Genomic DNA, 22,299 nt, shown 5'->3' with positions numbered 1-22,299 from the left:
AGAAAAAAAAACTCACATGAAATGACATTTTCTCAAACAATTTTTTTTTTTTTTTTTTTTTTTATACATTTTTAAAAACTGCAATTGTCTTTTATTAATTGCACCTTTTCTTCTATCACGTATAAAAACAATAGCATCAATAGGATCCATACCAAATTCAATAAGAACAACAGAAGCTAATACAGGAGCTCTACCTAATCCTGCAACACAATGCACTGCAACTGAACAATTGTTTTTAATTACAGTATTTACTATATCAAGCCAACTATTAACTATATCACCAGTCGGGGCATCTCCATCCGGAAATATTAATTCATGCACATTTATACCGGCTTTTTTTATTTCTTCATCATCATATGTTCTTTCACAAGTTCGCACTAAATCTGTTACATTATAATTTCTCATTTCTTTTATATATAATGGCAATAAATCATTAGTAGGGGCATCTAAAATTAAAATTTTTATTTTCCCATGTTCAATCCTAGTGGGGTGATTTAAAACCGGATTCAAATAATCTATATTAAAATTCATATTTCCATAATATTGTTCGATTTCAAAATATTTTTTGTTCACATAGCTAACATTCATATCACAATTACACACATTATTTTCGGCATCTTCCTGGTTGACTCTACATTGAGGGTTATGTAATAATCTACTATTAAAACAGGTAGTCATTTTGAGAAAATTAAATATATATATATATAAATTAAGATTGCTTTATATTATTTTTTTATCTTCTTGTACTTCTATTTATAGTGCAAAATATGCATGAATTTGTAACTATTGTACGTATGCCAATGAAATAAGTATACACATAAAGTTCGAAGCCTATACGCACATTACAGCAATCCACTTATGGAATCCAAATAATCTGTATCAGTCGAGATATTTCTTAAATACAAATAAATTCAAATTACATTCCTCCATATATTCGCCAAGTAAGACTAATATATATATATATATAGCTAGATAGTGGGCTAATGTAAAAAAAATATAAGATAATTAGGAAACATTGATAAAAATAAAAAGATAGTCAAAATAAATGGACATAAATAAATGCTCTTAAAAATGAATCCAATATAAATTATAATAAAACGGGAATATATAGATTAAATAAAAGTGAAAGCAATTTTCAGAAAAAAAAACATGTTTTATTTTTTGATGGATCTTTGAAATGACATAAACAATCATATAAACAAATACACATAAATCGATGACCATATAATATGGAATAATTATTATTACTAATTAAAGTATATCAAATATTTACATAAATATATATATATATATACGTGCGCGATCTTAATTAGTTGCCTGCTTATATATACTTTTGAAAATAATGTATGTATGCATGTGTGTATATATGTATATACAAAGTTATATTTTTATGTATTTAACATATGTATATTTCGAAATAATATGATGATTAATGTATATAGAAAAAACAAATAATATACAAGCACGCATATATGCGAATATATTACACATAAATAATATGTATTTAAATATGTTTAATAAAAATACAGGCGAATAGTTATACATATATATAAGCAGGCCAAAATATTAATAATGTAGATTTATCCAAATTTTTTATACACTAAAAATATATATATAAATGTAATGCATAATAATCGTATAATTACTATGTATAACTTTTTAGCTACATTCCCCTTTTCAAAATTTTTTGTCATAATAGATTAATAATTGTAGATTTTACAATACTATGAAGAATACACTAATCATTGTAAAAATATAAATACTACCATTAAATTAACAACTACACATATGTGCATATATACAGTACTATTATGGATATTTTAATACTATGTATAATTTATTACGCATTTATCGATATATTGTTTCATGGAAATACGTAGAAGGGAATGCTTAAAACTATGTAGATTCGTGGTGGCATAAATATGTACTTAATATATTAAATGAATTTTAAGGTAGAATTATAAATTAATATATAAATATTAAAATATTTACTTATATATAAACAATGCAAATAAATATTCGATAATTTGCATATAAATAATTAAATATGTATATATATATATATGTGTTTTAAATATGTAATTATAATTTTACTACTCCTAAAAGCAGTGCGGTTTTGCACACGCACTGTAAATATAAATAGTTCACATTTCCGCAAATAATAAAATGGTTTTATACTTCTTCTAAATTAATTTTTTCATATGATACATATAAAATGTAATTCGCTTATTTATAAATGGATGAATATATATATATATATATATATATTGTTTATTCTGTAAATTATATTTATATGATTTCAAATAGTTTCTCAATCTACATGTATATATATTAATATTCTTTTGATAATTTAAAATTATGTTTATTTTAAAAATTATGATAATAATATAATATCTCTAATATGTTTAAATATCAATCTTTATAATAATATTTGTGGTATTATTTATGAACATGAAAAAAATATGCTTCAATAACTCTTATTAAATAGTATGTATAAGTTCGTTTTTTGTAGTTTGCCTTGCAATTACTTCAATATATATGTATGTATAGGACGTATCAAATTAATCTATATGCTCAATATTAATCGATATTTTTATATAATTCATTCTCTTATTTATCATTTACAAAATTGTATTAATGTGTGTTTGTTTGTCTTTTTTTTATGTATGTTGAATTTATTACTTATTCAATTTGTGCTCATATAAATAATTTGTATAATTTGCTCATTATCATACTCCAATGAGTTAATAAATATATATAGAGATATATTATGTATTATATAAATTCAATTAATAACTTGCTTACAGATAGTGATGCAGCTAACGTATGGATTCATAATATGATAAAATATATTATACTAACGTCATATCTTCTATAGTAAAAGTTTAATGTATTCAAAATTTAGCATACTTTTTATTATTACGCATATGCTTCGTTATAGCTTTCCCTGTTTTATCATATTTTATATTTTCACAAAAAAAAATCCTTTTATTTTTTTATCCTTTTTATTATTATGGCATATCTCTTAAAATACTTCTTTTAAATATATTTCTTGCCGATTTTAGAAAACAAAATTTGAATTTTCTTTGTACATAAAAATGTTTTTATAATATTCCTTGTTTCCATTTAATTTATTTAGAAACGGATCTGAAGCAGCTGAAATTTAAGTCTTCGGAAAATTTAAATATGATCTTATGCATATTAGGTAATATGAGTATTATATATATTATGGTGGATTTAATAGAATTTTTCTTTGGTATTTATTGAAGAATGTACGAGAATGGGGACTTATGTATTTATTTTTATATATGTTTATTAATATGGGATTCAATAAATAAATAAATAAATATATATATATATTGTATTAAACTTGAATAAGTATAAATAGTTATATAATAAATTTTGTGTTAATATTATAATATATATATATATATATTTTGTTGACTGCATTACTGTTTTATGTTTTTTTGAAACTTTTTATTTTTTGGGAAATTTACTATAGAAAGAATGATGATACATGACTTTCTTTCTTTTCTTTTTGTTTTTTTTCATAATTTGTATTCAAAGCAATGGTATATTATTTTTCTGATTTTAATACTTTTTCATTTAAATAAATTGAGATATTGTTATCTAAATATGTGTTAATAAATATAAATGTATACTTATAGCCTATTCGTTTGCATTGGAAAAAATCGAAAATTGCGTATGAATATCGATAATTTATATTTTTTCTTTCAAAAATTATTTATATATATAGTTAATTTTAAATTCGTAATATTTTGATTTCTTATTTTATAAAATTTTAAAGTTTGATATGTATATACTTTAATGTATATATATTTGATATGGTATATTATTTATATAAGATAGTTATATGTATTGTTTGTATATTATTTGCAATTATAATATTAGTATATTTTATCTATGCTATATATATTGTTTGTATTGTATAATTGATTATTTTTATTTTTGAATGCAAAAATAGATATAGTTTGTTTTAAATAGCAAGTAATTATTGTTTTTTAATATAATGTATTTAAAAAAAATTATTTATTAAAGAAAAAAATATATAAATAATTAATATATATTTTTTTTTATTGTTATATACATTATTGCGCAATAATTTTTTTTATTATAGTGAACTTATTTTTTATAATGTACCCAGAATTTAAATAAAAAAATATATGTATATATTAAATTTTTTTTTGGTAATATTGAACAATTTATGTGCTATCTACAGATATAAGGATGTTTTTTAAATTAAGTTTATATAATAATATTTAAGAAAACATATATAATATTGATAAAAAATTATCTTTTATATGTTATCGATATATAATGAAGGTAGTATAACTCCAAAATTAATAAACATATATTAAAAAAAAATATTTATACATCATAATTTATATGCTGCACAATTAATATTATATAAAAATGAAAAATTTAAGCAAAACGCATAGTCAACTCAAATGAACATAATGCATATAAAATTATACTTTTAAAAGTAAAAAAATAGAAAATTATTAATATATTTATAAGCATAATAAAAATATCTCACTTTCCCTTATATATTGTTTATTATTTTATGAGTTTTCGAGTATAGTGGAACAAAATTATATAATTCTCCATTTTATTTAACTATATGCGATTTCTCATTTTCCTTATCTCAACAATTGTTTATATATAAATACAATTTACATAAATATAAACACATATTAATTGCACTTATATTAGCTAAATAAAAGTGGCATACTTACCTTTATAACTGTAGACAAAAGAAACAATAAAGAAATTAAAACATTTGAATAAATAGTGAATTGAATGAAAAAATAAAAAAAAATGAACATTTTCAAATTTAGCATCCCTATTAAAAACACGTTTCTCTTATCAAAAAGTATAATATGCTCCTTAAAATTGTCTTACATTTATAATAAAAAAAATAATTTTGTAAAATATGGCCAATTAAAATATGATTGCAATGATAACTTAGCTGCAACTAGAGATAATGAGGCTTTAAAATATTTAAACTTCCTGAATAACAATTTTTTTTTATCCAACTTAAACGAAAGCGAACAGAATTATATCGTCAAACAAAAATGCCAGGTTTAATAATCTGCAATTATAATTGCATATGTGCATCATTTATATGTGTTTGTGTGGTATGTAATGGTGTAAAATATATAGTAAACATATTGTTATACACTGTACATATATTATGTGATTTGAAATGTATAAAATCGTCGCTTCCCTTTTCTTTTATGTCACAGGATATATTGAGATTTAAAAATAAAAAAACAAAGTTAGCTTTGAGAAGAAAAAGAAAAAGGATGGGCGAGCGTGTTAGTTTGAGATATCGATGACATAATTACGTGGTTAAATAGTGCCATATTTTATTTAAACAATTTTCAATTAAAACATATTATTACAATTACTATTTGATTTTTTTTAGTTATATTTTTAATTCAATTGTTTCGTTTTTAATATTCAAATATATTATTTTGTATATTTTTTTTTATTAAACAGTGTGTATAAATATGAATAGTATATGTATTATGTGCATGCCTACAATCGCATGAAGATCTGTTATATTAAGATACATATGATCATATACACACTTATGCGCATTGCATATCCATGTTTAGGTTGCATTTTTGCTAACTTCCCATATTATTATTACTATTTTTTTAATTCTTCTAAAGAATAATCAAATGCTTAAAGCATACGGGGGTATGCTACAATGAATACATTCAATATACATATGTTTTTCTTTTTATTTTTTAATACAACTACATTATTTAATTATGTAAAAAATAACACCTTAGCTGCCATTAAAGAAAATGTATGCACTTAAACTTCTATCATGAAATAATTACTCCTATATTATACGATTTTGTATTTCTTTCTTCGGTTGGTAAAAGAAAAAACATATGAATATCTATAAATACAAAATACGCATAAATGCGATGTTTCATTGGCTACCGAATAATGGAAAAGGGATTTCCTGAGTGGTGTATGAATATAAGTTTATTAATTTCACATAATAAAAATATGTTTATTAAAATTAATTATTATTTTTTGTATCATTTTATCGGTACATATTATTTAGTATGACGTATTATTTATTAAAACATTTTAACATTAAAAAAAAATTCGCCCTTACAATTATTCACACTTTTGCACATATTTATTAGATTTTTTAAGCATGCACAATTGTGTAATACACTATTAAAATAATATTTTTTTTCCTTAAAAAAAAATTATATGTACAAAAGTAAAAAAAAACAAAGATGCATTAATGATTAGTCAATATATATATATATGTAGAAGTTATTTATGTTTTATTGTGTTTTTTAGAAAAATTATTGCATGAACGAAATTTTATTCAGCAAGTTTAGTAGAGCAAAGAAATATAATTTGATAATTATGTAAGGAAATAAGGAAAAAAAAATATATACAGAGGAAAGAAATAGATATAGCCGATTTAACGTGCAACTTTGCATATATTCATTATTTTTGAGAATCGAAGCACATAATACAAGCATATACTACATATTATTTACATATATAGTGAGATAAAAATGATGGGCGTAGGGAAATCCCAAAAGGGGAAATTTTCGTTTTTGAAGAAAGACCTCGAGGAGGGATCAAGTCTTTACAACTTTTTAAATGGGTTATTTTGTATTAGTGGAATATATATATTTTTTTTAATTTTTGGATATTATCAAGAAAAAATTCCAACTTTAGGAAAAGGAAAGGATAAATTTTATTACAATATATTTTTAATATGCATTTTATGTTTATCGAATAGTTTAGGTAGTTTATTATCTATATTTACTAAAAGCATGCTAAATAATGAGAAATTTTTACGAAGTATGAAAAAGAATATTGATAAATATTTCATAACACAAATAATGTTAATATCTATTACTTATTCTATAGCAATGATAGCCACAAATTATTCATTACGTCATGTAAATTTCCCAACTCAGGTTCTTGTAAAATCGGGTAAAATGATACCAATAATAGTTGGAGGTTATTTATTTTTTGGAAAAAAGTATCCATATTATGATTATATATCTGTATTTTTAATTACAACTTCATTAATCATATTTAATTTATTAAAGACAAACACCACAAAAGAAATGCATCAAACAACATTTGGAATTTTACTTTTATGCATTTCACTAGTATGTGATGGATTAACAGGACCAAGACAAGATAAATTATTGAGTAAATATAATGTTAACTCATTTAATTTAATGTTTTATGTTAATATTTTTGCATTTTTTTTTAACTTAGTTGCTTCATTATTAATTGAAGGTGCAAAACCATATGCATTTTTAGCTAAATATCCAAACTCTTATTATTATATATTAGGATTTTCAATAAGTGGAACTTTAGGCCAATTCTTTATATTTTATTCTCTTAAAGTATATGGTAGTTTATATACTAGTTTATTTACAACACTTAGAAAAGCTTTAAGTACAGTTGTTTCAGTATACTTGTTTGGCCATGTTTTGAAACCTTTGCAATGGATTTGCATTATTGTTATATTCTCAACACTTATTATACAAAACTATTTGAAGAAAAACACCAAAAAAAATCATAAAAAAAATATGTAACTTCCGAAAAAATGTATAACAGCACCGTATAAAAAGTTGGGGAATTCCTTTGTATTCATATCCTTTAGTTTTTTATTTCTTACCAACTTTATAGTGCAATTTTTTTTTTTACGACCCTTATTTCTCGGTTTTTTTTCATTTCGCTTCGTACTTTTTTATTATGTTATATTTTGTATGTTTCTGTTCAACTTCATAAAACATTTTCTAGTTTCAATGGTGAAACATGCCAACGAAAATATATCACATAAATAGTATGTTATTACGACTATTGTGCCCATATGTGAAAATTTAGATAAAATTTATATATTTTTTTTAAAGTTTATATATACAAAAATGAAAAAAAATGGGTAAAATGTGGTGCAAATAAAAATTTACACTATTATACATGATACAATGCAATATTAAATGGAAATCGAAAATTTGCATCTCTATATAAAAGATGATGAAAAATACATACGTTAAAATAGGAAAAACACATTAAATTATTGATTTATTTTCTAATTATTTGAACAAATTCAAAAGTGACCTCATATAAAGCATGTATATATAAATTTGTATATAAGTTATAATTTGGCTATGCTATGCCCCCAAACATAATATAAATAATACCCATAAGTAATTTTTTTTCTTTTCCGCATATGCGCATGAAGTGGGTATAAATTTTCTTTACACAATATAAAATAATGTATTTTAATATTACTCATACAAATCAGTTAAACCCCCTTTCTAATAGGCGTGTAACTGCAGAATTGACATCTCCTCCAGTTTCTTGCAAAGCTTGGATATTTGCATCATTGTCAATAAATCCCATTTCTTGAAGACTTACCAATTGAGAGGCATATCTTTCCTCAGGTGGCCTATTATCAGTTATATTTGGTGTATTCAAATTTAAATTTTGAGCTAAATTTCCAAAGTTAAAATTTCCTAAATTAGGGTTTCCTCTCATAACTTGTTGAAAAGTTTGTAATAATTCAGGAGATTGGAAAAGGGAATTAAGGTTATTAGCATTATTGCCATTAGAACTATTTAAGCCACCATTTGGATTGGCATTTGCAAAATTACTTAAATTACTTAATAAATCTTCCATTCTTAAACCTCCTTGATTATTATTGTTATTATTATTATTATTTTGATTATTATTTAGTGCACTTTCTATTTGTAAACCTGCTTGTAATACTTCAGGTCTCATAAATTCTCTCAACAAGTTTGGATTATCCAACATAGGTTGCATAAGAGGGCTTTGAGAAAATGTATTTCTTAATAATGGGTTATTTGATATTAAGTTTGTAAGCATTTCCGGATTGTTACTAAGTTCATTCATTAATGATCTAGCTAATGGGTTATTTAATAAAGAACTTATACTTTCTCTATTAAATTCACCATTTCCATTTGGATTTAACATGCTTGCTAAATTTCCATAATTGAAATTTCCATCTCCAGCTCCTTGCCCAAAGCTATTCATATCAACTGCGATTCGAAAAAAAAATTGATCAATTGTAGAAACAGAACCACATAAACTTATACGAGTGTTTACAGATATATAAATGGTTTACATATTTAAAAATGAAATGAGAAAAAAATGGAAAATTTCCAAGCAGCATACAATCATATTTTATATACAAGTTTGATATGTTAATGTATATAAATATGCTTGGTACAATTCATATGCGCATTAAAAGTATGTAGAAGTTTATACCTCCTGCTCCTCGTTGCATCAACATTTGTACCAAGGGATTGTCGTTAAAATTGTTTAAGTTTTCATTTACGCCTTGGTTTTGATCTGCTGCTGAATTGCTTTCCTTATTATTTTCTTTTTCGGCTTCAGCTAAAAAAGTTATAAATTTATGCATGTATAAATATTAGTGCACATGTAAACTGTTTTCTTAATTTTTATTTCATGTAGTATATCTTAAAAAATATTTTTTGCTAGGGTTGTATTTTTTCATTTTTCTGCTTACAATCCTTTGTTGGAACAGAACTACGAACTAAGTGCATTACATTTCCATCAGCTACGCTATATAAAGTTAATGGTTCTTTGTCTTTTAATATTTTCCCTTAAAAAGAAAAAAATAAGTACAAATAAATATATATGAAGCTCGACATTGTAATCATTCTGCATCTATTATCATTCCAGCACGTTGGCTAGATGAATGAGAATTATTAACAATACACATTATATTAATATTTCCAATATTATTGATATTTTATTTAATATAAACCTTTAAATATAATTCTCTGAGATTCAACGGGTATATCTACATGTTCAGCACACTTTTGTTTTAATTCCATGACCGTTATCGTCGGTTCAATTGATATTGTAAACTCTTTACCTCCAGTAACTTTAAATGAAACATTAATAGTCATTTTTATTTCTTTTAATTAAAATTATCTTGAAGTTTATTTAATTTTTCAGTTATAAATTTTGTACAATTTTATGCATATATACATGCGAATATTTACAATTTATTTTTGAAATAAACATTTATTTATTAAAATAAATAGCTATTTTATTCAAAATATCTTTACTATTTTATATTACTTTAAGTTGAATTTAATAAATATTTTATAAAAAAAATTATATATTTTTTATCTTTTTATAATATTTTTCGTAATTGTCAAAATATAGAATATTATAATTATCATTAAATGTTTTTTTCTGGTGTGCTATTTTATGTAGTAAAGATTCGTATTAAATATTATTATTATTTATTTATACATACAAAATGGAAATATATATATTTGCATGACGGGAAAAATGCAATATGCGAAATATACAAATTATATATATATATAATTTTAATCAATATAATATATACGAACGAATAGTATCTATATATGGAAGTACATATATATGTTATAATTACAATAGCCGTTTTACTTTGGATTGACAAGTAAATTAATATATACTTAGATATGTACTACTATTAGTATTGTCAGTATTATTATATATATGTGTCATTCTATTTTAATAGGTGTTTTTAATTACCTAACATTTAACATATTATTTTTTTCGAAAAAGGATGTAAATTATATAGTAAATTATTTCGTAATTTTATAAATTGTTTTTAAATAATATTATAACTAAAACAGGAAATAACTATAGTACGTTCCTTTAACTATTATATATATTTTTTGTTCTTTTAAATAGGAAATCAAAATAAATTTAATGTATTATGTGTGCATATATATATAATAATAATAATAATAATAATGGCATACATCTAGAAGCATTATAAAGCCAACAAAATTCATTAATTTGTTTGATTTATTCAAAAAATTAAGAAACATGGATAATTAGGTATTTTCACATATGAAATCAATTGGGATTAAACTTTTATTTTTTGATACACATTAATAGTGTAGAATTAGTATGTAGTATCGCAACCCGAAATATATCACATCATACAAAATAAAATGAATATGACTTCATAATTTATGATTGTAGATAAATATAAGCAATATAGTTTTCTTTCTTTTTATATTAAAAATACGCTACTTAACCAGAATAAAGTATTCTACTAATTGAATCTATGGATTGAAAAAAAAACTTCTTTTAAAAAAGGGAAAAATAACAATCACTTAATATGACGCTCTATTGTTATTATACTTCATGGTACTATTGTGAATGATGGTTTAATAAAAATAATTTCAATCGAGCCAATGCATCATATTATAATAGCGCATTTCAATGTGTAGACCCATTAAAAAAGATATATGATAAATATAAAATTAGCAAAATATTTCAAATCGTTAAATTAACATAACAAAAATGGTATGTCTATACTGCACAAAATTGAAATTTTGTAAATAAATGATAAGAAATTAATTTTAAGTTCGCTTTTTGAGAGAAAAATAAAATCGTTCCTTTTTTGTATTTTGAAAAAATATAGAAAATCTCAAAAAGAAAAAAAGGTTAGAAGAGGGGATATCTCACATATTTGAAACTTTTATTTTTATTTTTTTTTTTTCTCTGCAATAATATCATTATATGGATTTGCCCTAATTTACATGTTTATTGTTTTTTTTATAAATTTCCTTAGTATTTTATTCATATATATCATCCTAAAATCCAACACGAGCTTCGAGATGAGTAGTATCCTAAAAATATTAAAAGTTACACATATAGGAGAAAAAAGGCATTTTACATATATAACAAAGGTCAAATTAATTAACAAAAAAAATACGGAAATTATAGTTTTACACCCAATTTTTAAAGACAAAAAAAACAGTTCTAAAAATTTCAATGAAATAATTTATGATGCTCAGGAAGCTTTGGGATTAGCTCGATCAGCGGGGTTTAAAATATCCCATGGAATTTCTATGCCATCAGGGGGTTGGGAGTATCTATCATCACCCTCTAACATATGTAATAATAATAATAAAGTAGAAGATGAAAATAATTTATCTTTTCAAAAAATAATACATACATATAAAACAGATGATAATGATTTCACCAAAGTAAATAATTATTTCGATGAACATAAAACTGGAAATGACCAGGTTGATATGACAGAGCACAGTGCATCAACTGATGTTTGCTATAAACAATTTGAAATTTATGATAATACAAAGGGGAATAATAAAAATAATAATAAATTAGTTAATAATAATGGAGACTCAAAGAATATTAATAATAACATGAATAAAACTCATGAAAAGAACAAGCCAAATGAAAATAATTATGGGGATATAATACATCCAAAATATGAAGACGTAGAACGTAAAATTGCTGAATCTATTTTAATTAAAGTTAATCGAATAGACAACAAATTTTATTTCAATAAAGGAAAAATAAATGAAATTTCTAAATATTATCTTAAAAATCCAACACCTTACATATTTATCAATACAATATTATCACCTGAACAATTTCAAAATTTAGATTTTCTATTTAATAGTATATTAAAAAGTTATCATGATGAATTAAAATTAAATAATAAGAAACATATGGAAACAAATTATTTGTCATCTTCAAGATTGTTAAAATGCAACTTTGATAATGAAATTTCTGATAATATGAATGATAGTAATGATATCACTATTAATCGTTCCACTTATTTTGACATGTATAATAATTATGTAGATGTGGAAGATGTAGAAGAAGATTCAGAAAAAATGGAATTTCATGAGGACGAAGTAGAGAATTCAGAAGACATAGAAGAAACCTGCTCATACGAATCAAGTATTGAAATTGATAAAAACCAAAAAAAAAAACATATACCACTATATGTAGAAATTTTTGACCGATATAGCATCATATTATACATTTTAAAAAGTAGAGCAAAAAGTAACTTAAGTAAATTACAACTGGAACTAGCTCGAGCCAATTTTATTTTTAACACATATTCTGATAACAATAGATCAAGAATTAAATATATAAAGTATATTGAGAACAATGTTTTAGGGAAATCTTTTATTGATCAGGAAGATAAATATGATAAACAAAATATATTTGATATAGATAATAAAAAAAAATATATAAAAATGGATTATGAATATTTAGGGTATAATTGCAGTTTTATAAAAAGTACAGAAACATATAAAGAATACGAAAAAAGAATAATTAATAACATTTATAATAAATTAAAAAAAGAATTAATAAAATGTAAAAATAATAATAATTTACAAAACAATTCAAGGAAACATAAAGCTTTAATTGCAATAGTAGGCTATACAAATGTTGGAAAAACAAAATTAATAAATTGCTTAACAAATTCAAATTTAAAAGCAAAAAATTTACTCTTTCAAACTTTAGATAATTCATATAAAAGTTTAAATATAGCTAATAGTCATTCTACTATATTTATTGACTCAGTTGGTTTTATCCAAAATGTCCCATATTCTTTATACGAATCATTTATGATATCATTAGAAGCCATCAAAAAGGCTGACATTATTATTCATGTAATTGATGTTACTCATCCGTATAAAGACGAGCAAAAAAAATGTGTATTAGACACTTTAGTAAAAATAGGAATAACAAATGAATTTATAAAAAATAATATTGTAGAAGTGTGGAATAAAATAGACAAATTATCACAAGATCAATTATATAATTTATATAAAAATAAACCAGTAAATGTTTTACCAATTTCTTCGAAACATGGAACAAATTGTGATGTTCTTATAAATATAATACAAAATTTAGCTAATAAAATAAAAAATGTCCAAGTATTAACTCTTTCCTTTTCAACCAGTCAGGCAAAGGAAAGAATCGATTTTCTCATGAAAAAGTTTAAGGTTGTTCCCGGTTCAATTTCGTATTCTTCTGATGGAAACACTACTTATATTAAGTTAGTTGAAAACCCAAACAACTTGAAGAAATATTACGAGAAATTTAAAAAATAAACTAATTCGATATAATGTTTGTAAATATACCTTTATGGATTACATATCGCTTCACCCAAAGTATCAAGTTCATATGCACGTTAATATTGCGGGAGGGGGATGTCAAAATAAAATAATAAAATAACAGGTTAATAAAAAAGTGTTCAATGTCATTTTGAGGATATGCCAAAAGACTGACGAACAAATTTGCTAATGATAATCCAATACTCCCACTGAATATATAATAGTATTCCTACAAATTTGAGACGTTTTAAATATTTCCATTCTTTAACTGCACAAAATGTAACCATGTGCTACACGTGCATATATATTATCCATATTATCATGCGAAAAATCCCCAAATAAAAACATGTTCAACTTAATGACAGTATACCCTGGTTCGCAAAACTTCACCATCATAATTTATGATTTTACTTTGATTGTACATTATATTTTTTTTATTAAATAAAAAATATTCCATATAAAGCGAAGAAATAATGTGAAAAGAAAATCAACACAATTCTTCGTATTATTATTTTGTTTTTTGTGTAACAATATTTATAATCGTATTTTTATATAAACGACCAAAAAAAATGTTATATTTTTTTTTTGGATGAATAACTCTTATTTGCACCTTTAATTTTTTTTCTTTAAATATTCCATTGTTCTGCATAAGAATAAATGAATAATACGCAACATATAAATATATGCGTTTCTATAAAAAAATTACAAAAAAATAAAAATAAAAAGTTAAAATAATCGAAAGATGTTGAACCTTTACTATGGTGAATTTTTCAATTAAGTTCCCAAAATTATATCACTCTTTTTATCTAACTGAAAGAAGAAAAAAAAAATTGTTCGTTATTTTCCTTTCACTCTATGCAAAAATAGCACATAAAATACGTATTATGCGCATACAAATTCAGTTTGTTATATATTATTTTCTAACTTTAATGTCTGTAATATATTTATAAAAAAAATATGTACAATGAAAATGCTGAAGAGAAAAATGCCACATATTTTCACGAAAATCGAATTAATTTCTTCAATTTAACAGGGAATGGACAACTGGATAAAAGAATTGAATATTTATGGAATTTGGCATTATCAAGTGTTTATGGAAATGCAAAATTATCAATGAAATATGTTAGTTTAATTAAAAATATTACGAAAAACACATTGTATTTTGATAATATATGTTGTCATCATTGCAATTTAATATATATCCCATTTTACAATTGTGAAGTTAAGCAAATGGGCAATAAAAACGTAATCCTATATCAATGCAAACTTTGTAACAGCAAAAAAAAAATAAATATATTAAATTTACCTAAAAATGATAAAAATAATTTAAACGAATTTGCAACTCAATCGAAAAAACATCTGGTTCCCCAGGAAAAAATCGGATTCTTCTTAATCAATGAAATTGAAGAAAATGCAATAAAGCACAAAACAAATTCAATTATTTCAAATGGTGAAAATCAAGAAAGTGAAGATAATCCTATCGCAATTTTAACTGTGAATAAGGACGATAAAGATTTAAATAATGAAATAATTGACAAACAAATTTATAATAAAATTATAGAACATAATAATACAGAAATAACTACAGATATCAATACTGATATTATTATTTCAAATGATTGCAAACCTAATGTTATTAAAAATGAAAATTTAAATAATCAAGATACTGCTTATGATGATATTAGCAATTTATTTACAATTGATTATGGAGGAAATAATGTTTCACTCGAAAAAGGCAACACTTTTTTCGCTAAGAAATATAAGAGCGATGAAAAGGTATCGAACAATATCCAAATTAATAATACCTTTAAAAATGTAAACGAATTAGAAGGAAATAATAATGCTACAAATAGAATGCACAAAAATATACAACATGCTAGTAATAATAACAATCATAACATTGGCAAAACTAATGAACTATATAACATTAAAAAAAATAATAATTCGAAGAATTTTAATAATCCAAATAAGTCTAATAAAAACCCAAGCATTCCTAATAATGTTGTAAATGATAATCCATTAATTTTTAATAAACCCAAAAAAAAAAGGAAAACTATTTTAGGCATATTATAAATTTCTTATATTCAATTCAGCTATTCTCATTAAAAAAAGCATGTAATTGATAAATCCTAAGTTAGTCTTTCTTTTTTTTTCGTCTTTTTTTGTATATGTTTTATATTTTTTATTCTATTTGATATAATTTTTAAATATTTTTTTCGTTATCATCCACGCCTCCAAAATAGTATAATAAAGTTTATAAATTAAATAGTTCAATCTATTAAATTTCTTATGCTGTTTTTTTAAAAAATTTATTTGTAATTCATACTTTTATAATAAAATAACATGTTTTAAGTAAAATCTTTAAAAATATAATTTCACAATGATTATTTATTTCATTTATTTTATTTACTTTGGTTTACATTAGAGGTTTTGCCATGTGTAAAATTTAACTTAATAAATTTTTTAATTTTAAGAAATATAAAAAAATAACATATAGCATATTTAAAAAAGTGAAAATGAAATGATATAATATATATTAACTTTATTTAAGAGGAAATGGAAATATTTAGATTTGAGCGCCACTTCGCATTAGTGATGTTATGGCTGTTGTAATGCTTAATTTTGAAATATTTTTTAATTATATATATATAATATGTGTATTATATGTGCTCATAAATTTCCTTTTTCTTGCTTTTATTTTTATTTTTTATGAATATACTAATTTTCGTAAAATTGCTTATGCAAATAAATATAGAGTAAAGAAACCATGCTTATTTTTCCCGTTTTAAATATAGAAAATTAAAGTATTCCTCCATTATATATATATATCCATAAAATATCGCCAATCTACTTTATACTTTATTTTATAATTTTTGTTCAATATATTTAAAAATAACATTAGTTTATCCCATAGGAATAAATATAAAAATTAGCATCAAAATGGAAGACAAAAAAGGATTAATACTAGGAAAAAAGTATAACGTAACATGGCAACAAACTATGCTACGCATTAATAACCCCAAAGAAACTGTAGAGTTTTATGAAAATAATTTTGGCATGATAAACATTCACACATATCATTTTAATGAATATAATTTTTCTTTATATTTTATGATAGCGCCTCCATATGATGAAGATGAAAGAAAAAAACTCCCAAAACCTAATACAAAAGAATCAGAAGAATATTTATGGAACTTAAATACTGTATGTTTAGAACTAACACATAATCATAATAGTAATGAAACCTTAAGTAATGGGAATAATGAAAATGATAAAGGGTTTGGTCATATTGCATTTAATTGTGAAAATGTAACTGAATTTTGCGATTACCTTTTTAAAAAAAAAAATGTGAAATTTCATAAATTACCGCATGAGACAAAAATGAAAACTATTGGATTTGCATTAGATCCAAATAATTACTGGATAGAAATAGTAAAACGCTCAAGTGAAGTAAAATGGAAAAATAATAAAAATATTACCAATTTTTCTCAGACTATGATAAGAGTTAAAGATCCAAAGAAAAGTCTATATTTTTATATACATATATTAGGTATGAAATTAATATATACAAAACATACAGATTATTCATTATATTTCTTAAAGTCAAACTACGATAATAAGGATAATAATTCATTGAATTACCCGAGTTCAGAAAGCAGTGACTACAATTTTGATTTATTGAAAAATTCATTTCAATCAAATGAAAATTATGAGAATTTTAAAAGTTCATGGGAACCAGTTTTAGAATTAACTCATAATCATGGGACAGAAAATGATGAAAATTTTGCATATCATAATGGGAACACAGAACCAAGAGGGTTTGGCCATATAGGCTTTTTGGTGGACGATTTACAAAGTTATTGTAAAGAATTAGAGAGTTTAAATATTCCTTTTAAAAAAAAAATTAACGAAGGTTTGATGAACAATATTGCTTTTATTTATGATCCTGATAACTATTTAATTGAACTTGTACAAAGAGGCACATCATTTGATCCAAAGTAGTGTGTATAAAAGAAGAAAATTTGAAAAAAAATATTAGGAATAATTTAAAAGGATATATAAAAACACTCATATATTTTCTTTTGGTGTGTTTACCATCTGGTGAATGGAATATATCGGTGTACGTCATTTATTCCAAAGCGATTGATATATATCGCCTTTTTATTTTATATTAGCATTGTTCCAGGAATAGCACAATGATAAAGCAAGAAAAATATTACACATTTGTATATAGACAATATATATATTCTTGCATGCATCCTGGACAAATTTAAACAAATTCATATTATGAGATATACGAATAAATTATATTTTCATTTATTTATTTATTTTTTTTTTTTCAAAAATGTAAAAAGTTGAATCACGATGAAGAACATGAAATTTTTCATCCTATTTAAAAACAAATGAAATTAATAAAAACAAATACATAATAATAAAATACTATTTATGTATGCTTAACGATATGCTTAAAATATATCTATTTTCATAACACGATTATAATATCGTTAAGTATACTGAAAAGAAAGACAAATATAAAAAAATTAAATTGATATAAAAAAATAGGCAATGAAATGGATTGGAAAAATGAAAAAAAAACGAAACAACATGATTTGTATGCACTAATTAATTAAGGCATGTTTAAAAAATACACTAAGAATTTAAAATAAAATTATACAATATATAAATTAAATTGTAATATTTAATGTATATTCAGCTATTTACCTTTTTTTCGTATATGTAAAATATATAAGACATGTACGCATATATTAATGTATGTCTAAACATTACATATACATTTTTAAGTGCAACATAAAATATTTGATTACAATATTATAATATATGAAGAGTATATAACTGCATATGGGATAATATAGGGGGAATATATGTAATTAATTTGAACTGCTCATGTATAGTCATGTATTAACATATATTCATATGGATTTACATAATACATATCAATTTATTGGGATTTTATCACGTAAAATATTGTACATATCATGGGTATGTAAAGGAGAATGGAAAGAAGGTAACTTAATTTGAGAATTTGCATCAAGATAGGATGTCATTCCTATACTGTAAAAATTGAAATAATTTTTATATAAAAATAGATAAAAGAAAAAGAATATCGAAAATGCTGAAAAAAAATATGCAACAAATATTTCATTTGTTGTATGAAAATATTTAGCTGTGTAATAGCTTGTATATAAGAAAAAGCAAATAAGTATATAATAATAATACATAATGCATCTTAATAATAATATACATAATTTTCTATTATATCTAAAATGAAAATATTCGGAATTTATTTTTTGATGCTTGATAGTGTATTGAATTGCTTTAATTTCAAGTGATATGATAAATAATAACGTTGTAAATAATATAACGTGATCTGAATAGTCAAATATGTGCATATAATCTTCTTCTTTAAAATAACGAAACTCATAAATTATATATTGAATTATCGATGGAATGAAATATAAAATAAATAAACGATACATTATTATAAAAAAATATATACAAAATCTTCGGCAATGAACAAGAGTTATGGGGAATGGTGAAAAAAAGACGTGGATACAGCCAATAAATATTATTAAGTACAAAAATATTCCATTATAATAATATCTCAATATGTTACTTATTAGTTTGCTATAAGTATAGCATGGTGTGTGTAAAAAGTCGTCAAGAAAAAAATATAAAGGGATATTTTTTAAATTGTTTAAATATTTTTTTTTACACATATTTAATCCTTTTAATTTTTCTATGACTTTCATTTTTTTTCTCAAATTATTCATAAAAATATTATATTTACTAAAATTTCTCATATTTTCAATTTTAACATATATATCATAATATTCTTCATAAGTTAGATTATCGCTTATGTAATCTTTTGGATTTTTTTCTACTTTTAAATTGCTCGGATTTTGGGGATAATTAGTTATAATATTTTTGTCTTTGCAAGCACCAAGATATATTTCGTGTAATATATTTACTAGCTCATTTTCATTAAAATATTTATGTATATGATTAATGAATAGTGTTATATCATTTATATTACCATTTTGTATATTCTTAAAGCTATTTTCATTCTGTTTGGTAGGATTTTTTATCCCATTTTTTTTCTTTTCATCATGATTCATCTTATTATCATACTTATTACCTTCCCATGTTATAACCCTAAAATTATGGTTTCGACAAATATCATTAAGATAAATGTAAAACAATGATTCTACATTAATATAAGATTTTTTATACGAATCATTTCCATTTTGCACCAAATAATTATAGTAAGAATATTTAGCAATTTCTTCATTTTTGTAATAATTAAAATTGTTTTGTTTTATTAGCTCACTATGTACAATACCTACATCACTATGTTTTTCATTATACATAAAAGCATTTTTAATTTCGTTATAAATAAATGTATAAATTTTATATATATACATTTTATAACTTAAAATTATGTTATATGGGTTGTCGATTTGAGAAAATATGTATTTTTCTTTATTTAAACATATAAATAACTTAATATTTTTATTTTTTTCTAGTTTTTTTGTCTTTTTTATCTCATTTTTATTACTTTTTCCTCTAGTAAAATAATATTTAAAATTTATATTTGAAAGATAATTATCATCATTGTTATCTATTAATTTATTCGTATTTTCGTAAAAAATATTTTTTTTATTTACACCTGTATAACTTGTGTAATTAGTGCTATCCATACACGATGACACATTTTGGATGCCCTGCATAAGTTCATATAAATGTTTTTCCTTAACTTGAACTAATTTAAACGAAAAATTAAAAGAGCCAATCAACAATACAAAAAAATATAACACAAACAAAAATAATTGAAACAAAAATATATTCTTAGTACTGATGATTATTCCATCTGTGCTCCTTTCATTATTATTATTATCATCATCATCCCCTTTATTTTCCCCTTTTTCATTTTCTCCATTCTTATTTCTATCACATTTCTTATTTTCTTTATTTGTGGAATTTCTATCAACAATGTTTTTACTATTAATGGATTTTTCATTAATATCCATAATGCTAATATGATATGATATAATGTATATACTTATTTATTTAAATGGCGTGAAAAAAAAAAATTTAAATAATAATAAAGCAAAATTGATATTCTATTACTTTTTTATTTTTATTAATTCGAATAATGGCCTTAAATACTAACTTACAAATTCAATATAACTTTCGTACCATCATTTTATATTATCTCCTTCCTAATACACGACCATTTTTCTTTTTTTCCTTTTTTCCTCATAAAGAGAAAATCACAAAAACGAAAAATGAAAGCAAAACAATTGAAGAAAAAAAAGCTCAATTACTTTTATTGGTGTGAATATAAGTACGCATACAATGCACATAAATGTGCACTTATATATATTATTCATTTTGCATATAGATATAATGTATGATGGCGTTAAATAAATATAAGAACGTATATTTTCTTAATACCCTCAATTTATACACTAATACACTTTTATAAGTATCCCAGTATTTTATAATGGGGAAGAAAATATTATAAATTTGAGAAAAATGAAAAAAAAAATGAAAATAGTCAAAAAAAAAATATATAGTAAAAATATGGATATGACCAAAAAACAATAATTCGCTCGATAGGAGTAAAAGGCCATACATTATTTCATTACTTCAATTCCGTCATTTATAGGATTAATTTTTGTAATATATTAATTTAATAAGATTTTAATTTTCGATCATTGTTTTTTTCTCTTCTGCTGATAAGTTTTTTATTGTTTATACACAATTTTATAGTGCCACTATTATTTATGATACTTAAATGATTTTATAGAATAAGATAAAATACTATCATCACAATAATAATAAAACAAAAAAATATTAATGCTATTATGAGTGCATATTTACTCTTCGATTTGACACACAAATCATTGTATCCTTTTTGCCCCCTTATTGAATTATTTTATTCTGTTATATATCCCAATTTCATTAGGTGAAAATAAAATTATTGAAATTGAACTTTTAGTGAGACATATTCACATTATGAATAAATCAACACAAATAAATATATGTATTTATACATTGACAAAATTACCGGAATAAAAATAATGTGTAAAATAAAATGGGTTAATAATAAGATTGATCGAATTCATAGTAAATTGGGAACATGAGCATTCGTAGAATATTAAAAAATTATATAAATGAAAAAGCATTTCTCAATAATTAAAAAAAATTTTAATGAAAGAAAAAGGTGGAAAATAATAAAAAAATTATATGCATTTAGACATGCATATGACGTGGAAAAAACAGTGTTTCTCCCATTTCATAA

The 22,299-nt window shown here is 22.6% G+C and overlaps 8 protein-coding genes across 8 annotated transcripts; 5 read left to right on the top strand and 3 right to left on the bottom strand.

The window, feature by feature from the left end:
• Window positions 1–12: 12 nt before the first annotated feature.
• Window positions 13–678, bottom strand: PBANKA_0934500 (protein tyrosine phosphatase; the record flags this gene model as incomplete). The annotated part of the gene is made up of 1 exon (XM_034564950.1): window positions 13–678. The coding sequence occupies one exon, from the start codon at window positions 676–678 to the stop codon at window positions 13–15; it is 666 nt and encodes a 221-aa protein (XP_034421696.1).
• A 4,161-nt stretch (window positions 679–4,839) lies between these two features.
• PBANKA_0934400 (conserved Plasmodium protein, unknown function) lies at window positions 4,840–5,360 on the top strand (the record flags this gene model as incomplete). Its single annotated transcript, XM_034564949.1, has 2 exons — window positions 4,840–5,103; window positions 5,268–5,360. 2 exons carry the CDS (start codon window positions 4,840–4,842, stop codon window positions 5,358–5,360), a joined length of 357 nt encoding a protein of 118 aa, XP_034421695.1.
• A 1,218-nt stretch (window positions 5,361–6,578) lies between these two features.
• On the top strand, window positions 6,579–7,622 carry PBANKA_0934300 (UDP-galactose transporter, putative; the record flags this gene model as incomplete). Its single annotated transcript, XM_034564948.1, has 1 exon — window positions 6,579–7,622. The coding sequence occupies one exon, from the start codon at window positions 6,579–6,581 to the stop codon at window positions 7,620–7,622; it is 1,044 nt and encodes a 347-aa protein (XP_034421694.1).
• A 709-nt stretch (window positions 7,623–8,331) lies between these two features.
• On the bottom strand, window positions 8,332–9,986 carry PBANKA_0934200 (ubiquitin domain-containing protein DSK2, putative; the record flags this gene model as incomplete). Its single annotated transcript, XM_034564947.1, has 4 exons — window positions 8,332–9,089; window positions 9,319–9,447; window positions 9,581–9,676; window positions 9,842–9,986. 4 exons carry the CDS (start codon window positions 9,984–9,986, stop codon window positions 8,332–8,334), a joined length of 1,128 nt encoding a protein of 375 aa, XP_034421693.1.
• Window positions 9,987–11,708: 1,722 nt separating this feature from the next.
• Window positions 11,709–13,970, top strand: PBANKA_0934100 (GTP-binding protein, putative; the record flags this gene model as incomplete). The annotated part of the gene is made up of 1 exon (XM_034564946.1): window positions 11,709–13,970. One exon carries the CDS (start codon window positions 11,709–11,711, stop codon window positions 13,968–13,970), a length of 2,262 nt encoding a protein of 753 aa, XP_034421692.1.
• Window positions 13,971–14,930: 960 nt separating this feature from the next.
• PBANKA_0934000 (conserved Plasmodium protein, unknown function) lies at window positions 14,931–16,046 on the top strand (the record flags this gene model as incomplete). The annotated part of the gene is made up of 1 exon (XM_034564945.1): window positions 14,931–16,046. One exon carries the CDS (start codon window positions 14,931–14,933, stop codon window positions 16,044–16,046), a length of 1,116 nt encoding a protein of 371 aa, XP_034421691.1.
• An 867-nt stretch (window positions 16,047–16,913) lies between these two features.
• Window positions 16,914–17,975, top strand: PBANKA_0933900 (glyoxalase I, putative; the record flags this gene model as incomplete). Its single annotated transcript, XM_034564944.1, has 1 exon — window positions 16,914–17,975. One exon carries the CDS (start codon window positions 16,914–16,916, stop codon window positions 17,973–17,975), a length of 1,062 nt encoding a protein of 353 aa, XP_034421690.1.
• Window positions 17,976–18,928: 953 nt separating this feature from the next.
• On the bottom strand, window positions 18,929–21,022 carry PBANKA_0933800 (conserved Plasmodium protein, unknown function; the record flags this gene model as incomplete). Its single annotated transcript, XM_034564943.1, has 1 exon — window positions 18,929–21,022. The coding sequence occupies one exon, from the start codon at window positions 21,020–21,022 to the stop codon at window positions 18,929–18,931; it is 2,094 nt and encodes a 697-aa protein (XP_034421689.1).
• Between the last annotated feature and the right edge of the window lie 1,277 nt (window positions 21,023–22,299).

This window comes from Plasmodium berghei (genome assembly GCF_900002375.2).
Source record: "Plasmodium berghei ANKA genome assembly, chromosome: 9".
Lineage (NCBI taxonomy): Eukaryota > Apicomplexa > Aconoidasida > Haemosporida > Plasmodiidae > Plasmodium > Plasmodium berghei.
The sequence above is the reverse complement of the archived record's forward strand: the minus strand, read 5'-3'. Positions and strand labels throughout refer to the sequence as shown.